Consider the following 20,786-nt stretch of genomic DNA (forward strand, 5'->3'; position numbering starts at 1 on the left):
ACTGTTAAAAAAAGTTTTGCGTTTATTCTTGAAACCCCACATGTCCACCGCCATTTTATTCTTTTTCTCTCACAAGATCAGAAGATTTTTTTTTGTTTTGACTAAAAACTTTACAGAAAATACCCATACTTTATATTGGATTACTTACTTTTATGAATTTTTAAATTGTTTTTAAACGAAACAGATTTTTCAATTTTTCTCAAAATGTTTATTTTTGGACATGATGGGTTTCTCAAATAAGCGAAATTGTAGCTACTGATCACGTAACAACCTTCGTTGGATGCGTGAATATCACATTCAGTATTCAGAAAAATTTAATGTATAAGCTGAAATAATAAGCGACATGTATTTAGATTTATTAGAAAATAGTATTATACCTGAGTTGTCTCGGTTATTTCCAAATCTAAGGAACTATTTTCAATTACAGTTTAATGTAGAAATTTTATTATTCAAAACTTTCAGACAATAAAAATATCCTAAACGACAATATTTGGCTGCAACAAGATGGTGCTCCACCTCACTATGCGCGTGTGGTAAGGCAATACCTAAATAATTTGTTTCCCATAATGATCTCACATTAATCATAACTTCCTTATATCCCTGTATATAATTGTGATAGAATCTATAATATACTTTAATTACGAGGATATTCACCTTCCGGTAGAATTCGATAACTTGCTAAATTATTGCAAACTTCCTAGTTCGAATATACTGCAAATTACAAGGTACAAGGCAATGGACTTTGTGATGAATTGGCGCATTATTTGTGAGATTATAAATTGGGGTTAAACGCTTTTTAGCACGTAGTCTAATTAGAATAGTCACATCACACAGAAGTCATCGTTTGAAGTTCCCGTCGAGCGTACTTATTAGCTACCAATGAAATATTTACTCCACGGCTTATTTCACATCGTCATCATCATTCTGACTTTACAACCTTGTGTGGGCCCTAGCGTCCTCAAGAATTTCTCTCCAGTGGTCTCTATCCATTGCCTTCCTCCGCCAAGCACGTATTCCTATATTTCTCATATCTTCATCGATTTTATCAAGGAACCTTGTTCTGGGTCTTTCCCTTTTTCTCAGACCAATGTGTCTATCAATGAGCGTTTTTCTATCTGGGTCATTTTGTTCCATCCGCATTACCTGCCCTATCCACCTCAGGCGTCCTATCTTAATATGCTTTACGATATCTGGTTCCTGGTATATTCGATAAAGTTCGAAGTTATATCGTCTTCTCCACACTTCATTGTCATTCACTGCTCCATAGATTAGCCTTAGTACCTTTCTTTCGAAACATTCTAACATGTTTTCTTTAGTTTTTGTTAGAGTCCAGGTCTCTGAAACATATATTAGGACTGGGCGTATTATTGTTTTGTAGAGTTTTATTTTTGTATTTCTCGATATAATTATTGTGGATTTACGGATGAGATTGAGCCCAAAATAGCATCTGTTGGCCTTGCAAATTCTGCGGTAGTATTATTTTCAGTGTTAAGGAACGCTCCCAGGTATACAAATTCGTTCACTGCTTCGATGACGTGGTTTTGTATAACAAGTGGTCGTAGGATTTGTGGTTGCGTGCTTATTTTCATATACTTCATTTTGTTAGTGTTTATTATTAAACCTATTTTTGTAGCTGATTCTTTTAATCTTACATACGCCTCTCGTATAGCGTTTTCCGTTATCCCAACAATATTAATATCATCAGCATGGACAAGGATTTGCACTGATTTATTATATATTGAACCAATGGTTGTGATTTGTGATATGCGTATTACTTTTTCCAGAGCCAGATTATTATTATTATTATTATTATTATACATAAGTGAGGGCAGAGGAACTAAGTCCCTATTATGCCCAAAAACAAAGAAATTTCATTAATAACCTACTAGTAAAAAAACAAAAATTACAAATAAAAGAAATAAAATTACAATTTTTGGTTTACAAGAAAAACAATATTTTAACTCTAATGTAAAACGGTCAAGTCTGTTTTTGAACGAATTGGTAGAGGGAGCAGAGACAATGTTATCGTTAAGGTTATTCCAGCACTCAAAAACTCTATTTGGTAAAAAGTTCTGCCTTGATCTTGTAGAAAAATTTTCTTTCTTCAGTTTGAATTGATGACCTCTGAGGCGTTCATCTTGATTAATGATAAAAATTTCATCGAGATTTCCAAAATTGAATTTTAATATTTTAAAAGTTGTAATTAAGTCTCCACGTTGTCGGCGAAGTTCAAAGGAAGTTAGGTTAGCCATACTAAGTCTTTCTGCATAAGAAGGTCTTCTCGGTCCCAAAGAAATTCGGGTGGCTTTTCTTTGGACGTTTTCCAACATAGTCTTGTCTCGAACCAGATCAGGATACCACGTTGGTCCAGCGTATTCAAGTATGGGTCTTACGTACAGAGTGTAAAGTTTACAGAATGATTGCATTGAAACTCTCGAGAAACACCTCCGAATAAGATACAGTCTGGAGTTCGCACGTTTACAAATAGAGGTAATATGGTCGGACCAAGTTAGGCTGCTGTTTATGATAACACCAAGATCGTTATACGAAAACACTGAAACTAATGGCTGCCCGTTAACAAAGTATGGCACAAGTGGGTTATTTTTACCAATTCGAAGCACTACACATTTTTCGGCGTTTAAGGGTAGTAACCACTGGGAACACCAAGTTAAAATAGAGTCCAAGTCCATTTGGAGGGTTAGCTGGTTTGTGATTGGATTGGCATATATTTTTGTGTCATCAGCGTAGAACGATATTTTACTTGAGACATAATAAGGAACATCGCTGGTGAAAACCGTAAACAGCAGAGGTCCAAGGACGGAACCCTGAGGCACTCCACTTTCCACTAACCTGTCCTGTGAGAAAGATTCGCCAACTCTAACTTTGTAATACCGATCTGTCAGAAAATCATCTATCCAACGAAGTAAAGTACCGCGAACTCCGAAATGTTCTAGCTTATGTAGAAGTCTGCGCTTAGGTACACGGTCAAAGGCTTTAGAGAAATCTAGATAAACAACGTCGACCGGCTGCGAACTGTTAAGGGATGACGTCCAGTCGTTAACACAATGTAAGAGATTGGTTAGAGTAGAGCGACCAGAGACAAATCCATGTTGTTGTGTTGGAATAACATGTTCCTGGAGAAGGAATTTGGTCATCTCCTCGGAGATAATGGCTTCCATAACTTTGGCAACTACTGGCAGCAAGCTAATAGGACGATAATTGTTGGGATCGAGTTTGTTGCCTTTTTTAAAAATAGGGGTAACTGAAGCTAATTTCCAACTAGGGGGTAAGGAGTTCTGGATGAAAGAAGTTTGCATAATTAACGTTAAGGGTATTGCAAGCGTGTCTGCGCACCTTTTTAACAGTTTTGTTGTTAAACCATCTAAACCGGGTGAAGCGGCTGTGCGAAGTTTAATTAAGTGTTGTTTGACATGATCCACTGTGAATTCAACTTGCTGTAAGGATGCGCCGACACGATTACAGTTAATAGCAGGTAGATAACCATCATTCGATTCTTTAGTAAAAACCTGTGAAAATGCTAAAGAGAGAGTTTCGGAAGATTCTTTGTCAGAAGAGCATAAAGTCTGGTTGGATTTTTGAAGTAGAGGAATGGAAACTTTAGACGTCATGGAGGAACGTATGTATTTGTAGACTTTTTTAATGTTACCGTTTTCGATAACATTTGCTTCAAAATTTTGTCTTAGGGTTTTTAGAGATGTTTTTAAGTTATTTGAAAATCTCCGGTGGCTTTGGAAATCACTAAGAAGCCCGGTGTGTTTAAATTTTCGCCATAGATGTCGTTTGTGGTTAATTTGTTTAATTGCTGTTCGATTTATCCAGGGTTTAAGGTTGTTTTTATAACTCTTACGGAAAGTGGTATTTGTAGAAATTATATTGTGGACTTTATCGAGAAATGCAGTCCACATTAATGAGGGGTCAGTTAAGTTTGCAAAAAATAAATGCCAGTCGATTTGAGAGAGTTCAATGTCCACTTCAGAAAAGTCGGTAGTAGCATATGTTACAATATTATTTTTGCGGGGTAATATTTGATTGAACTGAATGTGAGCCGTTATAACTGCATGATCTGACTTTCCTATAGGAGAACTGACTTCGAGAGATGAAATCAGCTGTTCATCATTAATAAGCACTAGATCTAAAGTAGAAGGTTGGTTATTATTTCCAAATCTAGTGGGTTCTGTAATGAGTTGTATCAGGTTTGAATTTACTACAAAGCTTTTAAATAAATTATGAGCGTTTTCGGCGTCAGATAATGAAGTTATTGGCCAGGTAATCTCTGGGAAGTTAAAATCTCCAGTAATGATAAGATTATCAAGAGATGATAGTTCTTCTAGTTTTGTGAAGAAAACATTATCGTGTGCAAGTAGTGTAGTAGGTGGACGATATATACATACTAAATTCAGGCAAACAGAATTTTTAGTAACAGATAAGTGAATTGCATCTATTCCAGTAATATCTATTAGCTTATAGTTAATTATGAAAGTTGTGGTAATAATATTAGATAAGTAAATGTATACACCGCCACCCACACGATGTTCTCTGTCTTTACGGTATATTGTATATCCATTTATATTAACAGAGGAGTCAGGAATTGTGGGTTTAAGCCAGGATTCGGCAATACAAATAATGTCCGGTTTAAGAAGTTGCACTGTGCATACAAATTCGTCAAACTTAGCGGAAAGTGAATCTAAATTAGTATATAGAAATAGCCAGTCATTAAATTTGTCGGTAGAAAAATTATAAACGAAATTTCGTGATTCTGGGAGTGCCATTGATGTATTTAATAGTTAAATCATGTTCACCGTTATTTTTGCGAATTTCTTGCTCACTTCGGAGTTCTTTTAAACGTACTTGTTGGATAGGCGTCTTGTTGTCAATTATTGAGAATTTTTCCGTGGCTTTGTTCTCCAGAAGTTTGGCTTTATTTCTCAGAATATCTTTAACGTGGTATTCCGAACCCATTACTACCTTTATCATTCGGGGAAATCGTTGGTTTGCTTTGCCGACTCTGTAGAAGGTGATTTGCTTTTCCTGGCAGCCAACAGTATCCAAAACAAGCTTAACCTTATTCGCGTCGTCATCTTTTCTGCATTGTGCATCTCCAGAGGAAGATTCTGTTACGCCTCTAATTAGAATATTTTTAGCACGTGTTATGCGATCTACAGCTTCGTTAGCAATATTATCCGTGAATTCGGTAGACTTAAATAAATCAATCTGGCTGAGCTTATTGTTTAACTCAGTTATTTTATTATCAAAATCATCAATTTTTGCACGAATTTCCATTTTAAAATCTAGCAGAAGATCTTTTATTTCTGAAATATTAGAAATATTGGAGCTGCATGAGTTACAAAGTATACTCAGTCCACGAATTTTTTGTCGGGTGACGCGATCCTCCGAAGAAAGGTCGGTGCATGTGATATGTATTTGACGCTTACATCAGACGATTAAACAGTATACAGGAGGTTCAGGCAGTTCCTCCTGAATTTGTACTCTACATTTAACTTTTTTAAGAGTTAGTTTTGTTAAATTTACCAACTGATTTGGTATTCCTAGCCCTTTCATTGCTTTGAACATTTCTCTTTTATTTACAGAGTCGTAGGCTGCTTTGTAGTCTCTAAATATATGATGAGTATCTATGCCATATTTTTTCGCCGTTTTGACGTGACAACGTCTTAAATTAGGTTGTGGCTCGGAGTCACTCATGAAAAAGTGTAACGCCCGCTCACGTCTGTTACGATGAGTCACCGAACGAGAGAGAGGCCCGCCGGACCGGCGAATGCCTTGCGTCTCTCTCCCACTCAAACATGATCGGTCCGCTGCGCGCGCAGCACTAGAGAATTAGGCGCGTTGGAAATTAGTTAAGTTTAAGTTTACATGTACAATGTTTTAGTAAACAAAATATATTTCTATAGTTAAAATTTGTGCAATTCTTATTTTCATTCAATTCCTTGTTTCTATTGTGCAATTTAATAATATTCATATCAATAAATATTCTACCGAGAAAAAGACGTTGTCACGTGAATGAATGTAAGTTCTATAAGAGCCACTCATTCATAATTGTTTATTTTAGGTGCTGGTTTAATTTTAATATGAAAATAAGTTATAGGTAAATTTATCAATTAATATAAATACTATGTGTGTATGCAATCAAATTACGGTACCTGTGATGTTGATGGATACTTCTTCTTCTTCCTCAGTGCACTGGGCGATTCGGGAACAAAATCTTCTCACAATGTCACGTGGTCAGGGTATTAGTTACACAAATACTGGAGTGTTTAGCGCGACGATTTATACAGGACTATCTCTAAACTAAGACTGAAATATGCGTCTCGTCCCGTAGACTAGGAGGGGAACTGTACAGGTCCGTATTAATTTACGATGACAAGACATACACACACGTTAAGTAAAGAATTAAAATATAAAAATAAAATAATAAAATTATTAATAAAAACTGAGAATATATGTGGAGGGACGTAACATCACGTAAAATCTTCGCCCGTAAAACCGACTTTACAGGCAACCGATTTTTTTTCTAAAATTTGTTTCAGGGTTGCAATCTGATAAATTTTCGATTTACCACCTCGGAAACCATCCTGGTATTTTCCTACTATCCGTTCTGCATATGGTGCTATACGGTGAAATAGTACTGTGGAAAATATTTTATACGCTGCATTTAGAAGCGGAATATTCCTCTGTGGTTAGAGCATTCAAAGATATTTCTTGTTTGTGTATGGTGCAAAGTATTCCAATATTCCAATCATTAGGGATGGATTTCTGTGTCCATACTTCTTTTATAAGCTGCTGTAATGCCATTATGATATCGTAGCCACCTTTTTTATATAGTTCAGCTGACCGGCACGTCAATTACGTTTTAAGTTAGTTTTAAAGATTATTCCAAAAACACCAAATCATGACTGCCGATACTTAATTTCTGCTCCCTTATGTTCTTAAAAATTGGTTCTCACCGCAAGGGGTTGTTTTATGTGGTAATTAAAATATTTCCTTTCGTTTCGAGCGACATACCTATGTATTCATATTAGTATGCAGTGTTGCATAAATTATGCATAAATAAAGTGTTTTCTTTACTGTCTCGTCATTGGATTAGCAAACGTTTGATTTCCGTGATTTAGACTCACCGTTTCCTTTTATTTTCAGGACATTACTAGAAGACGTTATAGACACGGACATTTGTGATACTTTCATCCAATACTTAAATAGTCACCTCAACTTTTATTACTACACTTTCGTAAGATCAAAATTCCAGTCGATGGATCAGTATTTGTCCCACATGGAAGACATTTTGGCAATAAATCTGGACTATGAAATCGAACTGTTTATGAAAGACCAAAAGAAGTATAGGAAACATTATCGCCAAAAGATGTTACGCAAATTGCAGACGTTGTTGTTTTACGATACTGATTCCTATTTGAACGTTTTGTTGAAGGTTAAACTTGATATCAGTTCGGAGGCTTCGAAGATCTATTGGAATTTCATTTTTAAGTAAGTATAAATAAAGTTACATTTTTATTACGGGACACATTGTATTTTGAATGTATACTTTTAACCCTATAGCCCAGGGAAATGAACAAAAATACAAAGCCTAACAAATATTTTAAAATCCACAAGGCAAATAAAATTCCTGTAATTAGCTGTATACGAAATATCACAAAAGTTTTATTTAAAAATCGTTTATAAAACTTATACAGGGTGAGTCATAACTATTGGGACATAGACTGAGGACAGGTTATTTGGACCAAAATATGGCTATTGGGTCAAATATGCCTTAGTAAAATGTTGCTGAGAAAAAAGATACAGGGTGTTGAAAGTTAATTTTTGTTTTTCGTTTTTTGCTAATAGTTTAGTAATTTATAAATTGCTATCAAAATTGGCACAGAGGCATAATCTTAGACAAGAAATAGTATTTTATTTACAATTTTACGTTTTGTCATAGAGGGCGCCACGTGGATCATTCCTAATGATCAAATTGAGTCTAAACTTTTTCTGATGAAACTTTTTAGTAATTTTTATTAGAAAATATGACAAACATCATTTTTACGTAAAATTGGTACTCTTGTTTAAACATGATAATTTCAACCGTTTTCGATAAAAACGCAGTCGAACTGCTTAGAGTCTTAAAAAAGTATTTCAAATATTATTTCATTTATGAAAAGTATGCTTTTAACTGTCAGATAATTGTTGTTGGTAAATGTCATTTGTTCAGAGTAAATTATTTTTGATGTGACAGTGTAGTGTAATGTTGAATTTTTTAAAAGTAATCATTACTTTTTTGATTGAAATGCCTCGTCACAATCATTTTACTAATGAAGAAATGCGAGATATGATTTGCGTATACGCACAAGAAAATTTTTGCGGTCGCTCGGCAGCCAGAAGGTATGGAATGTTATACGCAAACAGAAGGCAACCAAATCACAAACTGGGTCATTTCATACTAAAAATCGGGGTGGTCGACCGAAACAAATCACACCTAATCAAGAGGATGAACTTTTGGTTCGAGTAGATGAAAATCCTGAAATAAGTTCACGACATCTATCAGCAGCAACAGGAGTAAGTCAGTGGTCTATTGTTAGAATTCTAAAAAAAGAGAACCTCCATCCTTATCACTTCACTCCTGTTCAAAATTTACTTCCAACAAATCTTCCACGACGGTTACAGTTTTGCCAACGTATTCTGAATAAACATCGCAATGACAGACACTTTATTAAGAATATTATGTTCACCGACGAAGCAACTTTTACCAGACGAGGGGTTTTTAAATTGGCGAAATAGTCATTATTGGGAAGAAGAAAACCCGCATGCTATTAAAGCTAGACATTTTCAGCATGAGTTTAAATTGAATATTTGGTGTGGCATTATAGGCGACCAACTACTAGGGCCTTATGTTCTTCCACCGAATTTAAATGGAGATTCTTATTTATTATTTTTGGAAAATACTCTTAGTGATATTTTAGATGATCTGTCACTGGATGTAAGAAGAAAAATGTGGTTTATGCAGGATGGAGCGCCACCTCATTTTTCATTAGCTGTTAGAAATCATCTTAATGACGTATTTCCTCAACGATGGATTGGCAGAGGCAGTGATTTTCAATGGCCACCAAGAAGTCCTGAGTACAACCCGCTAGATTTTTATTTTTGGGGGCATATGAAGTCCTTAGTTTATGCCAATGAAATTAATACACGAGACGAACTTGGAGATACATTCAAAATGCAGCTAATCTTATAAGGGGACAGAATAATCTTTTTTTTAACGTCCGAAAATCCTTTATAAAAAGAATTAGAAAAGGCATAGAAATCTTAGGAGACCATGTAGAACATTTAGTTTGAGTTTTTGTGAGTTCTTTTAAGTTAAAGTGTGTTTAGTTTTGATTTATCGTCAAAACGGAAACCTTACTTTAGTTGCAACTTTGTTTATTAGTTTGGTATTTGATAGTGGAATTGTAATAAAATACTATTTCTTGTCTAAGATTATGCCTCTGTGCCAATTTTAATAGCAATTTATAAATATACAGGGAAACTATTAGCAAAAAAACGAAAAACAAAAATTAACTTTAACACCCTGTATCTTTTTTCTCAGCAACATTTTATTAAGGCATATTTGGCCCAATAGCCATATTTTGGTCCAAATAACCTGTCCTTAGTCTATGTCCCAATAGTTATGACTCACCCTGTATAATTAAAAAGACCCTTTTGGGCTATATCACAACAGTACCTTTTCGTACTAACTAGTCCATCGTCAGTGTCATTTGCCAGGTGTACGTAGGACTTCCAATTAGGGGTTGATGACCCTGAGAGTAGTATATTATAATAGGCATAGAGAAAAGAAGACGAAAGTTAACGGACACATCTAATGTCAATTGACAATGTAAAAAGGTTTTAGTTGTTATTTCCCTGTTAGTTAAAAGTACACGTTGTATAAAACTGTGTTTAATCATTTACATTCTTCCACATCACACTAGAGACGATGTCTCTGTATGGACTGTAAATGTATAGTATACTTGGCAATTATATAACGTGTAAATGTACATGTTTATATTTTTTCAGATTTGTACTGTCCAAAGGACCAAAATCAACCACAGATCTCGACTTTTGCCGAGCTTACATCTTACACAAGAAGTGGAAGAAAGTGAACAATAAAGAAATGCACAAAATGATCGACGATATGCTATATACCATCTATTCTCGAGGACCCGAAGATGTAGCATCGAATCAACCTCTGCAGGAAATATCGAAGCCTCCAGATGAGGTACTAGATTTTATAGTTGACGTGGACAATTATACGCATATCTGCAAGTCCTTCATAGCATATGTAATTAAAAAGAACGAGGAGGAGACTATGCGGCAGATAACGGAGGGATTAGAGAAAGACGATAGTGTAAGTATATTTGTATTTTGGTCAAACTATAAAAATAATTTACGTTTTTGGCAAATCAAGGAACTTTACATTCAATATTTCGCTGCACCTGTTCGCTGTATGAACCTCAATAACAAGAACCTATATGTTTCCTGCAGTCGATTTTTTGGACTTAGTTATTAACAAATTAATGTCAAAAACGGTAATATTTTGTCTTTTCCGTCGATCAGCAAAACGTGAAGCATTTGAAACAAATTTGAGAGTAATAAACTTATCAAGTCATATAAAAACCTTAAAAATTACGATTTCGAAATGTTCGTATCCTTATTTGTTGCTTAGAAAATTGCAACCAAAAATTTTGCAACTTTTTTACAAATATTAACTTTTTTAAAAATAAATTTATAACCACTATATTACACACAATGTTGGTCTTGTGGTGTTCAAAATATATTTAAAATTTCAAGTCGATCGCTCAAATAGTTTAAAAGTTATTTAATTTGTTTATCCCAAATTAAATTTTTTTGCAACAATATAAGTCAGAAATTTAGGTAGTAACATTAATTATACGGGTAGCTTATGAAAGAATAATATTTATTCTATTATTATTATTATTTAAAAAAAATGAGAAATAATAATTTTAAATATTGAAAATAATTTGGCAAAAAAATGTCGATTTTTTGCTTATAAACAATTAGAATAACTTTTTAACCATTTACTGCAAAAAACTTATTTTTCCATATTAAGACAGCCTGAATTTTTTTACAAATTTAAAAGAAAAAAAAGTTTACCTAGGACACTTTGGTACGAAGTACGAAGTGCCTTTTTTTATAAATTGATAGCTTTGTTTATAACAATCAATAGACTTTATTAGGGTCATCTGAAAGAGCATGCTCAGTTTTAATGTGAAAAATTCGAAGAATATTGGATTTTAATGGAATCGTTTACAAAGCTTAAAAAATGTGGTCCTCAAAATTGGTCGGGTTTGAAGCTAGTGAGAGCGGCGGAGGGGAAAGGAGCTGTTAACTGTATCTCTGTTTCTTGTTTATGGATTTCGACGTTTCTTTTTTTTAATTTGTATGTACTTTTTGCGTACATTACGAATATGTATTATTTAAATAATTAGATTGTTAAATAAACCATCTAATTTTTTTAAACAATTTTGTTTCAAGAACAATTCAAGAATTTAAGCTGTATAAATGTGAAAAAATCAGTTTTTTACGGTCAATGGTTAAAAAGTTATTACCATTTTTTTTATATATTGATAATAGAATAAATTTTCTTCTTTCAGAAGCTACCCGTATAATTAATATAACTATATAATTTTCTGACTTATATTGTTGCAAACAAATTAAATTTGGGATAAACAAATAAAATACTTTTTAAACTATTTGACCGATGGACTTGAAATTTTGAACATATTTTAAGCACTACAAGCCACAACGTTATATGGTATATGAAGGTTTTAAGTCAAAAAATCGACTGCAGGAAACATATAGATTTTTGTTACAGAGGTCCATATACTAGTGAAAACAAATGTCGTTTGCCTGGTCGGTTCAGTAACTTGATTGCTCTATTAATCTAAACAATACATACGCTGTGTCCTTAAAGTATGGAACAAATTCTTTTTTACCTAAACAGAGCATTTTAAGAAATAATCCTGAAACACGTCGATTTTTGATTTTAATTTACCATATTTTAAAATAATATTCTAATATACAGGGTGAATTACTTTCGAGTAATGACGTCACCGTCATTTTTTTTAATGGAATACCCCCATTTTGTCTCAATTTTCGGATTACTCTAACTGAGCTGATTCCAAAAATGTATCACATATTGATTCAAATTGGTACAGGGTGGACAAAAATACAATAGTTTTGTGTGTGTTCATAAAGTAACGCGTTAGTTAAATTAACAATATTATCAAAAATACTTATTGTCTAGCGGACAGAATATGATGAAATACATGACTTTATAAATGTCCGAACTGCAGCCCTTGCTGTATTTGACAGTAACCCAAACGTTGTACAAATTCTTGTTAAACCTTGTTTATTGTGTCTTGAGAAATATTATTTATTGCTGTCCGAATTCTCTGTTGTAATTCTTGAATATTTGCTGGTTTCGTTTGATACACAATATTCTTTAGATGGTCCCACATAAAATAATACAAAGGATTGAAATCTGGTGACCTCGCTGGCCATTCAATAGGTCCACGTCTACCAATCCACCTGTTCGGAAAAATTTCATCTAGGTACCTTCTAACATATACAGCATAATGTGGAGGTGCACCATCCTGTTGAAACCATAAACTTTCATCAAAACCTCCAGGATTACGTCTGCTGGGAAACAAATTACGTAAATTAGGTACGAGATACCCCCTTAAAAACTCAAGGTACGTTGCCCCGTTTAAATTACCTTCGAAAAAGTAGGGTCCGATGATTCGATTTCTTACAATTGCAGCTCATACATTTACCTTTTGCGAGTATTGTGTATGATGCTCACGCATCCAGTGGGGGTTTTCTTTTCCCAGTATCTACAATTCTGACGATTAACCTCGCCATTTAACGTTAAAGTAGCCTCATCAGAAAAAATAATGTTTTGTACCAAGAGAGGGTCTCGGTGGCAGTTATCCATCATTGCTTCGCAAAATTGATTTCTTCTATCGGGATCATCTTCGTTTAATTCCTGCACATGTTTGATTTTATAAGGATGCCATTTTTCAAGCTTTGTGTACCGTTGTTTTGCTAACACCGATATCGCGACTAACTTTACGCACAGAAGTGTGCGCATCTTCTTCAAAACTAAGTAAATCATCTAATGCTGTATCAGCATTTGCAGAGGGACGACCTGATTTCCGTGCATTTTCAACCGTACCAGTTTCTCGAAATTTCTTTTCAATCTTACTGACTGTTGAACGCGTTATAGGTCTTTCTGGATATTTATCATTAAACAAATTGCACACTTCCATCTGAGTTCGCGATCTGTCTTCATACCCAATCATCATAAGTATTTCAATTCTTTACTTTACACTTAACTCCATTTCTACTTCAAATTAAATCTAAGCAATAATTAAAACATTCACAAATACCAAAATAATTGTAGTACTAAACTGTCACTAAACATCAATAAATTAAAAAAATAATGACATTTAACAAAAACATAGCCTACTATGTTTCTTTTAAATTGATAAGAAATAATTTCTTTCATATTCCGTCCGCTAGACAATAAGTATTTTTGATATTGTTAATTTAACTAACGCGTTACTTTATGAGCACACACAAAACTATTGTATTTTTGTCCACCCTTCACCAATTTGAATCAACATATATGATACATTTTTGGAATCATCTCAGCTAGAGTAATCCGAAAATTGGGACAAAATAGGGGTGTTCCATTTAAAAAAAAATGACGGTGACGTCATTACTCGAAAGTAATTCACCCTGTATATTAGAATATTATTTTAAAATACGGTAAATTAAAATAAAAAATCGACGTGTTTCAGGATTATTTCTTAAAATGCTCTGTTTAGCTAAAAAAGAATTTGTTCCATACTTTACGGACACAGTGTATAATGCATTATAAGGTGAGAACGCTTACTGGTCTGTTCACCAGTTCACATTTACACTACCGATAATGAAATGTGTGGCGTCAAAAGTGTGACAATTATTAACAATATACAGGGCGACAATTAACACTGCTCCACATTATTTGAGCACTTTTACCTTTTGGTCACATCTTTTGTTGTTTCTAATTAAATTCATATATCTTATTTCTTGATCATGGAATTGGGAGTGAATTCTTTACTAGAATCCATTCTTTTGGATTTCTCTTTTATTTTATTATTCTTTTTGTTGCTGATATAGAATTTTCCCCAGTGCCATCCTGTTTCTTTTTTTAGTACTTAAAATACCACAAAAGACATAGTGCCAAAAGCATTTGTTTTGTCTAAATAATTTTGCAGCCCAGTATGTGCAAAATAAAACACAAGAATGTCCATTTGAACTACTTGCGATTTGAACTAAGTATCACATAAGAAATAGTGATATACTCGCGAGCAATGTCAATGCGTTGTTATCAATCTTAGCTCGAGTTTAGAAGAGTACCATCAGCATTTATTTTGCCTAACTAATTTTGTAGCTTAGTATCTGCAAATAAAACGAACAACTTTATTGTTTATATATTTTCTATTGTCATTCAATTACCAATCTTTTTTGACACCCTCTACATGGCACTCAACGTTTGTTTGTTTTAAAATTGTCTACATTAAATATTTTTACTTTCTATCGTCAAAACGAAACTTACATTATCTGATTCATGGTGTTCTGTAAAAAATTTTAAAAACGTTAATTTGAACTACTTACATTAGACTCGTAGTTCATTTGTATAAGATCTGGATTCTTGCCTCCATTTGAGCTACCGTCATTCATTTTCTGGCTATGTGATATTTCAAGATGCCGTATATGTTATAAAGGCCAAAAATTTTCAATTTCTTTTTGTCTTTCTCCACTTACATTATTTTCCCAAATAATCTGTACTTTCGTCCAAGTACTGAAGTCTGTTTAATAATATATTTACTAACGTCTTTAATTCCGATAATTATGGAAATGTGCCATGAAAGGCACATTTTCTCTTTTAGCAGCTTTTGTATCATAATCATATTTTCACGTAAACAATCTTCAAATAAAATAATAGTTATTTATAAACTACCTATTTATAGTTTATTTATTTGATAGATTTCTAGGGTTTTTGCATGTGTTTAAATTTGATTTTAGGACGACGAACAACTGAAAGCTCTTCGGGAAGTGTACCCCATCATGTCGCAAGTGGTGACATCCGGACAACGATCCGTTTTAGAATCAATCGAATCAGTCCAATCGGCACGACCAGAGTCGATACCAGCAACTTCCCAATCAGTAGAAAATCAGATAGATGCTTCTGGATCAGATCAAATTATCGACCTCGAAATTGATGACCTAAAACTGGAAGACGATTGTATAATAATCGGAGAAGGGACCGTAGATTGTCTCCCTGAGGATACGCAAATGGTTCACGAAATTTTGGACGACGATGACGATATTGCTTCCATTATATATTTTGCCCCGAAAGAGGTAAATATATCTTATCTTCTTTTTACCAGGCCTTTAGTTGCTGTATGTCTTTCTATACTCTCAAACCAGAATATTCCTTAGATGTTTCGTGACATTATCATCATATATAATATGTTCGTAATCTTTCCATTATTTATCGATACTAATGAAACTCTTATTTCACAGCGCAGTGTACCATCCTTCTTGGAATCGATAGAAATTCCCGAATCCATTGCAGATAAAGAAAATAGAAATCCAAAAGAAAAATCTACATTCGGTCAAACTCCAGTGACGCAATCTACATTCAAATTGCAAAGCAGTAATTCGGTCCAGTCTAGGGAAAAGCAGTCCAGGAAATTCACGCGGAAAAAAACTATAGACTCCACTATGGACCTATCAGTTGATTTGGACAGTGTCGAGAGTATTGAGTAAGCTATTTTCATTATAAATAAATATTTTCTTGCGCACAAAGTCCCAAAATATTTAAACAAAAACGTTCATTATCATCATCGAGGCCTTTCATTCCTTTCGGAATGCTTGTCACTCTCATTTGAGCTATTATTATGTCGGTATTTTCATTTAGTGGAACTTGGAGTGAAGTGCGTGCGATATTTTTCATACTAGTTTTCATCTCATTTTCTTGTTACTCCATATACATAAACAAGAGATCATTTCATAAAACCGGTAGATCTCTTGTTTATGGAAATTTACACCTACAACAATAGCACCTCGTTGAGGTGAATATTAATGAGTCTCTTAGAAAGATGGTAGTACTATAAATGCATAATTATTCGAACCCTACACATGATATTTTATGTGTGACAATGATAAATGCAACAACACTGACGAGAGAATACTGCGCGCTCCACTTTCAGCGCTTCCATGTGGAGTTGTCTAATTGCGACCTGACATAATACACAAAATGAGTCAGTCATGGTTGATCTATTGTGTAGATTTGTTGTGATTGCAAGGAATAAATTTTATTTATAGCGTAAGTAAAGCAAATGAAGCGAATTCATGTCCGTAATTCGCACTTTAGACCTGAATTCCGTGTTTTTTTTTCTAGTCCCGGCCGGTCATACTACGGTCATTTTGGTTTCATCATGTCGGTTTTATTTTTTGGAACATTTACAAATATATATTTAATCACCAATAATAGTAAAAACATTAAGCTCCTCTATTCAGCAGTGTAATTTTTCAATCTGGAACTACATCTAAAGTATTAAATATTCTGTTGTAGACATCCATCTATAGATATCATCGACGACGAACAAGTGGCGGATCTATGTAGTGACGAACTATCGCAATCGTTCTCGGTCCTGGAAACTCCCCCGACTAGCAATGAACAACAAGAGGAAGAAGATGCCGAATGTCTCGACGATAATACTAGCAGCAAGGAAATCGAGAGTAATTGTTACCATAGTCCTCACTCTACATTTTCCAATAACTCAGGTATAAATCTTTAATATTTTAAATATTTAATATTCCTTTATAATTCATCTATCGTATGTTTTCTCAATCTTTATATACCTACTTGGTTGGAGTCTTAAGAAGTAAACATACATCAGATTTCTCTTACAACATAGTAAATGTTTATAGATCGCAGGCTGGCAGAAATTTTTTTCCGTCGGCTCCCGGCCTGTATAGTGTTTTAAATGCGGATGTGCTCTACAATATCTGCCGCAATATGGTCGATTAAAGAGTAATGGATTTGTCAAAGTTTGGATAAAAATATAGCCAATTTGAGATTATACATTTTTTACGGCTTTACTTCTTCTTTTTCAGGTGCCTTCTCCGCTACGGAGGTTGGCAATCATCATAGCTATTTTAATTTTTGAGGCAGTAGCTCTAAATAGTTGTTTTGAGCTGCATGTAAACCATTCTCTCAGGTTCTTGAGCCATGAAATTCGTCTTCTTCCGACGCTTCTTCTGCCATCTATCTTTCCTTGCATTATGAGTCGCAGGATGCCATACTTCTCGCCCCGCTTCACATGTCCGAGATACTGTATCTTTATTTCTTTAATTGTAAGTTCAACTTCCTTCTCTTTACCTATTCTTCTCAGTACTTCATTGTTCTTAACTTTATCTACCCAGGAAACCCTCATAATTCTTCTATAGGTCCACACTTCAAAGGCGTTAAGTCGTCTCATTGTGTCTAGATTTAACGTCCACGGCTTTACTGTCACAAGTTAAATTTATCGGCAAATAGAGGAAGAAATTTTAACTGGTTTGTAAAACCAAACGTAAGACAAGTCCGTGCGCCAGTGTTGGTCGGGTTGGGTCACACTACACCACTGGTCGATTCTGGTCATTTTTATGTTACAGATAATATTTTAAATTTGCGAAGTCTTTCTTGAAACATACATCTAGTAAAGATTGGAATATGTTTACAACAGCTTTGTAAAAATCTACAACGGCTTTGAACAAATTTAGAACAGCTAAGAATAATTATAAATCTGTTCTAAGATGCTCTAAATATGTTCTCAGCTGTACTAGATCTCTTCCAAACTGTTATATGGCATTTGAAATCTATTCAAAGTTGTTTTGTGCTGTCCTATGCTGCTCTGGATCCGTTCTAAGATGTTCTATGCTGTTCAAATCTTTACTATGCACTTTTAACCTATTCTACGATCTAGATATATTCAAATTTATTGTAGATATGCTCTTAAGTGTTCTAGACCTATTCTCAACAGTTGTAAATCTATTGTAGATATCTTCAAATTTATACTAGATCTGTTCTAAACTGTTTTCTGCTTTTCTACATTTGTTCTTAGCTGTTCTAGAACTGTTCTATGCTCTCTAGATCTTACTAAAATGTCTTTTACGGTCTAGATCTTGTAAAAGCTGTTCTAGATCGGTTCTAAACTTTTCTGTACTATTATAAGCGTTTTTGTGTTGTTCTAAGCTTTTCTGTGTTGTTCTAAGCTTTTCTGTGTTATAAAATTGTCTATGCTATTCTAAGCTGTTCTAGGTATGTTTTAACACACCTTTCCTACGTTAGTCTAACCTTTTTTTCTGTTCATATAGATCTATACAAAGCTGTTCTAGATCTTTCTAAGCTATTCATTGTCATAGATACACTCGCGATCATTAAATTCGCTCACCTTGAAAATTTTAAGTTTCTGGAATATTTTTGCCTCTAGTGCAGTAATAACCTTTTTTTTAGGCTAACGTATTTTTTATTTGTCATCAATGTTTGTTTTGAAAGAAAAAAAAAAACGGTTTTTTATTGTTTTTATCGAAAAAGCAGAAAACAAACCAAATTGTGGATAAAACAGGCATACGAAAAAAATGTAAAATACAGAACGTGGTAAAATGTCAGTGAAATTTCAATGACTAATATCGTGTATTGCCTCCACTTGCTCTAATGACCTCTTGCAGACGACGGGGCATACTCTCAATTTTTCTCCGGATTACATGTTGTGGTATGTTATTCCAGTCTCTCACTAACAGATCCTTAAGCTCCTGTCCGTTGTTAGGAGGCGATGTTAGGGGTTGAATACGTTTTTTCAAATCGTCCCAGATATGTTCGATGGGATGCAGGTCCGGAGACCTAGCTGGCCAGGGTAACCTCGTAATTTCAACCTCGTCCAAGTATTGCATACTGATCGTGGCAACGTGCGTTCGCGCGTTGTTCTGCATAAAAACGACGTTTTCTCCAAGCCTTGCCATGGTATGCATAACATGTTCTTCCAGAATCTCCGTAATGTCCCTTTGTGCAGTTAAGGACCCATTTTCGATGAAGGGTAATTCTGTGCGGAAGTCGGAAGATACACCTCCCCAAGCCATGACCGAGCCTCCACCAAATGGCATTTTTGGAGCAATGCAAGCTTATGAAAATCGTTCACCGGTTCTCCTCCAAACTCTTACACGTCCATCGGATCCAGTTAGGCAGAAATGGGATTCATCTGAGAATAACTCTTTGCTCCAATCGTTAATTCCCCAATGCGCGTATTGTCGAGCAAAAGCTAGTCGTGCAGCTCGATGCGCCAGGCGAAGTGGCGGTCCTGTAGCCATTACCCGAGAAGATAGTCCAAAAGAACGAAATCTTATCCTGACTGTTGCAACGCTAACATTGCGATTCCGTACTTCCTGTAGACGCTTTCGATGCATAATCCCAGTTGAGGTCCGGTTTCGTAAAGCCTGAAACACAAGAAAACGGTCATCTTGTACCGTGGTCATTCTTCTTCGTCCAGAGCCAGGTCGTCTGGATAGCAAACCCTTCTCCCGAAAGCGCTGAAGCACTCGTTGAACCGTAGAAAGGCTTACGCCAACAGTTCTTGCGACTTGCCGTTGAGTGGGACCGTCTTTCACAAGCGCAACAATTTGTGCCGTTTCAACAACAGTCAAGGGTATTTTGGCAAAAAATAAACAATAATAAACACTAATAATGGCACTAATAATCACTAATGGTATCAATAATAAACGTTTGCTCGTTGCGTTTGAACAGAAAGTCGAAGCACAAATGAGACATTTAAAACAAGCGGCAGTTACAGGTACCGTTCATTTTGGGAAGTGTGCGCTTTCACGCGAAATCGGCACTGTTGAAATTCTTTGTTGCAAAGAAAACCGCTAAGCCGACAACAATTCCCAGAAACATGCATTGGTTTATAATTTTTGTGTTATTATTAATTACGATAAAGCTCGTTAAAAATGAAATATCGGTGATTTTCAAGGTGACCCGGATTTTATGATCGCGAGTGTATTATACAAGCTGTTCTAGATCGGTTCTAAACTTGTCTATTATAAGCTTTTCTGTGTTGTTCTAAGCTTTTCTGTGTTATCTATTGCTCTTTTAACCTGTCCTAGTTGCTCTAACGTTTTTCTGTTGTTGTAGATATATTCAAAGCTGTGCTACGCGTGTTTAATCTGTTATAATCTTTTCTAAGCTGTTATGTGTCTTTCTAAGCCAGCCATTACTGTCTAGATGTTATAAAAGCTGTCATATATAGGTTTTAAATTTTTCTTTTTTCTAATAAACTTTTCTGTTTTTTTTTGTGGTACTATAAATTTGTCAATACTATTCTAGTTATGTTTTAATCCTTTCTATGTTGTTCTAACTAGTGATGGGCAGACCTGCTTCGTTTCGGTGACCCGGCTTTTCCAGGTCAATCATTAAAATGATCCATTCATAAAGATCCGTTCATATGAACGACTAATTAAATTTGTTGTGTAAAGGTCAAGTGTGTAGAGTTTAATATTGTTTGTTATGTTTATGAGTGTTAGAGCATATGCATTAATGATAATGCAGTACCCGTTCATAGAGATTCGTTCATTAGAACGACTTTCATTATATTGTTGTTTGTTTGTAGAAT

General features: G+C 34.6%; 1 protein-coding gene across 4 annotated transcripts in view; it reads left to right on the forward strand.

Annotated features, from left to right (window-relative positions):
- The window catches only part of LOC140447449 (uncharacterized), a 112,919-nt gene that overhangs the window by 34,346 nt on the left and 57,787 nt on the right, over positions 1 to 20,786 (forward strand). For all 4 annotated transcript variants that reach the window (XM_072540100.1, XM_072540097.1, XM_072540098.1 and 1 more), the window contains exons 4-8: positions 7,174 to 7,518; positions 10,078 to 10,408; positions 15,157 to 15,492; positions 15,658 to 15,899; positions 16,712 to 16,923. In XM_072540100.1, coding sequence (XP_072396201.1) covers positions 7,174 to 7,518; positions 10,078 to 10,408; positions 15,157 to 15,492; positions 15,658 to 15,899; positions 16,712 to 16,923 — 1,466 coding nt within the window. The remainder of the gene's footprint in view (positions 1 to 7,173; positions 7,519 to 10,077; positions 10,409 to 15,156; positions 15,493 to 15,657; positions 15,900 to 16,711; positions 16,924 to 20,786) is intronic.

Source organism: Diabrotica undecimpunctata, chromosome 8 (genome assembly GCF_040954645.1).
Source record: "Diabrotica undecimpunctata isolate CICGRU chromosome 8, icDiaUnde3, whole genome shotgun sequence".
In the NCBI taxonomy this organism is placed as follows: Eukaryota; Metazoa; Arthropoda; class Insecta; order Coleoptera; family Chrysomelidae; genus Diabrotica; species Diabrotica undecimpunctata.